The sequence below is a fragment of the Microtus ochrogaster genome, linkage group LG4 (assembly GCF_000317375.1).
Source record: "Microtus ochrogaster isolate Prairie Vole_2 linkage group LG4, MicOch1.0, whole genome shotgun sequence".
In the NCBI taxonomy this organism is placed as follows: Eukaryota; Metazoa; Chordata; class Mammalia; order Rodentia; family Cricetidae; genus Microtus; species Microtus ochrogaster.
This window is the reverse complement of record NC_022030.1, coordinates 21,864,162-21,865,797: the sequence shown is the minus strand read 5'-3', so window position 1 is coordinate 21,865,797 and position 1,636 is coordinate 21,864,162. Positions and strand designations below refer to the sequence as shown.

The 1,636-nt window shown below is 52.6% G+C and overlaps 2 protein-coding genes across 3 annotated transcripts in view; both read left to right on the top strand.

The window, feature by feature from the left end:
• The window catches only part of LOC113457658 (zinc finger protein 420-like), a 1,205,902-nt gene that overhangs the window by 555,338 nt on the left and 648,928 nt on the right, over window positions 1-1,636 (top strand). The window lies entirely within an intron of this gene.
• Atp4a (ATPase H+/K+ transporting subunit alpha) overlaps window positions 1-1,636 on the top strand; it is a 12,727-nt gene that overhangs the window by 766 nt on the left and 10,325 nt on the right. For both annotated transcript variants that reach the window (XM_005361221.3, XM_005361220.3), the window contains exon 4: window positions 322-525. In XM_005361221.3, the coding sequence (XP_005361278.1) occupies window positions 322-525 (204 nt within the window). The remainder of the gene's footprint in view (window positions 1-321; window positions 526-1,636) is intronic.

Genomic DNA, 1,636 nt, shown 5'->3' with positions numbered 1-1,636 from the left:
AGAGAGAGAGAGAGAGAGAGAGAGAGAGAGAGAGAGAGAGAGAGGGGAGAGACATGGAGAAGAGGCGGAGACCTATGTAGAGAAACAGAGGAAGGGGGAGAGGGAGGGAAAGATGGAGAGGAAGAGAGCCGTTAGAGATAGGAGAGAGAGAAAGAGAGAGTGATAAAGAGAGAGGGGAGAGAAGAGAAAGATGGAGGGAGAGAGGAAAGGGGGAAAGAGGAGGAAGAAGAGAGAAGGGGACAAGAGAGGAGGGGAGGGAAAAGAGTCAGGGTGAAGGCGAAACCTGTGGCCTCCACCGTGACCACACCTGCCTGTCCCCAGGGCCTGACTGCAAGCCTGGCAGCTGAACTGCTGCTGAGGGATGGGCCCAACGCGCTCCGGCCCCCTCGCGGCACCCCTGAGTATGTGAAGTTTGCCCGGCAGCTGGCAGGCGGTCTGCAGTGCCTCATGTGGGTGGCTGCTGCCATCTGTCTCATTGCCTTTGCTATCCAGGCCAGCGAGGGTGACCTGACCACAGATGATAACGTGAGTGGAGGGTGCTTCAGGGCCGGCATGGGGCACAGTGAGACCTAGGAGACTGTGACACTGAGCCCAGGACTCACAACAGATGGGCTGTAAAATGAGGATACGGGAACGTTATGATGCAATTCTGAGACCTGGATGGAGGATGGAGGGCAACACAGGTTACAAGGGACACGGAGGATGACTCTTGGGTGGTGGAACATGGGTAGGAAATGGAACTGGAAAATGTAAGATATGAACCTGCTAAGAAGAGGAGATGAGGATATAGGACAGACCAAGGACATGGGACAGGGGACACAAGGACTTGGCCTGAGAGACAGGGACACTAAACATCAGACACACCACAGACAGACACAGCAGTAGATATGAAAACATTGGTAGAGGAAATGGAGATGTAAATAGGACATTGGATATGTGTCAGGGACAGACAGAGGACATGGGGTGACATGTGTGACACCAGACACGGACTTGAAAAGTCATAAGGTCAAGTGACATGGCATTGGTACTCAGAGGTACACAGACTTGGCATTTGGGACATGGAGATACCAATCATGGCCTAGATCTGCAGCACAGACACAGGAATGGAGACACGATGGCATAGGGACCAGTGGGCACAAGGACACAGGGTGGCATATGGATTAGGAAAAACAGTATGAAACGTGGGACATAGAAACATGAGGAGACATGGCAGATTCAGAACTTAGGGGAGGCAGGAGTAGACCAAGAAACATGGAACAAGGACCATATGTGGACATGGGAGATCAGGAGCCAGGGACTATGGTTTAGGGACATGGACACAAGACGCTGAAGATGCAAGGCAAGTGAATTTGCATTTATAGAAAATGGGGACAGGAGCTTGGGTCACAGGAATAGCACATGAGGCTTCCTGGTAGAAGGAGGAAACTCCTCAAAACACCAGGGGACTCGGAAAGAGTGACAGTGGCCTTGAGGAAGGGGCTTCTCACTCCTGTACATAAAACCTTTGTGTGGCCAGGCGGTGGTGGCGCACGCCTTTAATCTCAGCACTTGGGAGGCAGAGGCAGGCGGATCTCTGTGAGTTCGAGACCAGCCTGGTCTACAAGAGCTAGTTCCAGGACAGGCTCCGAAACCACAG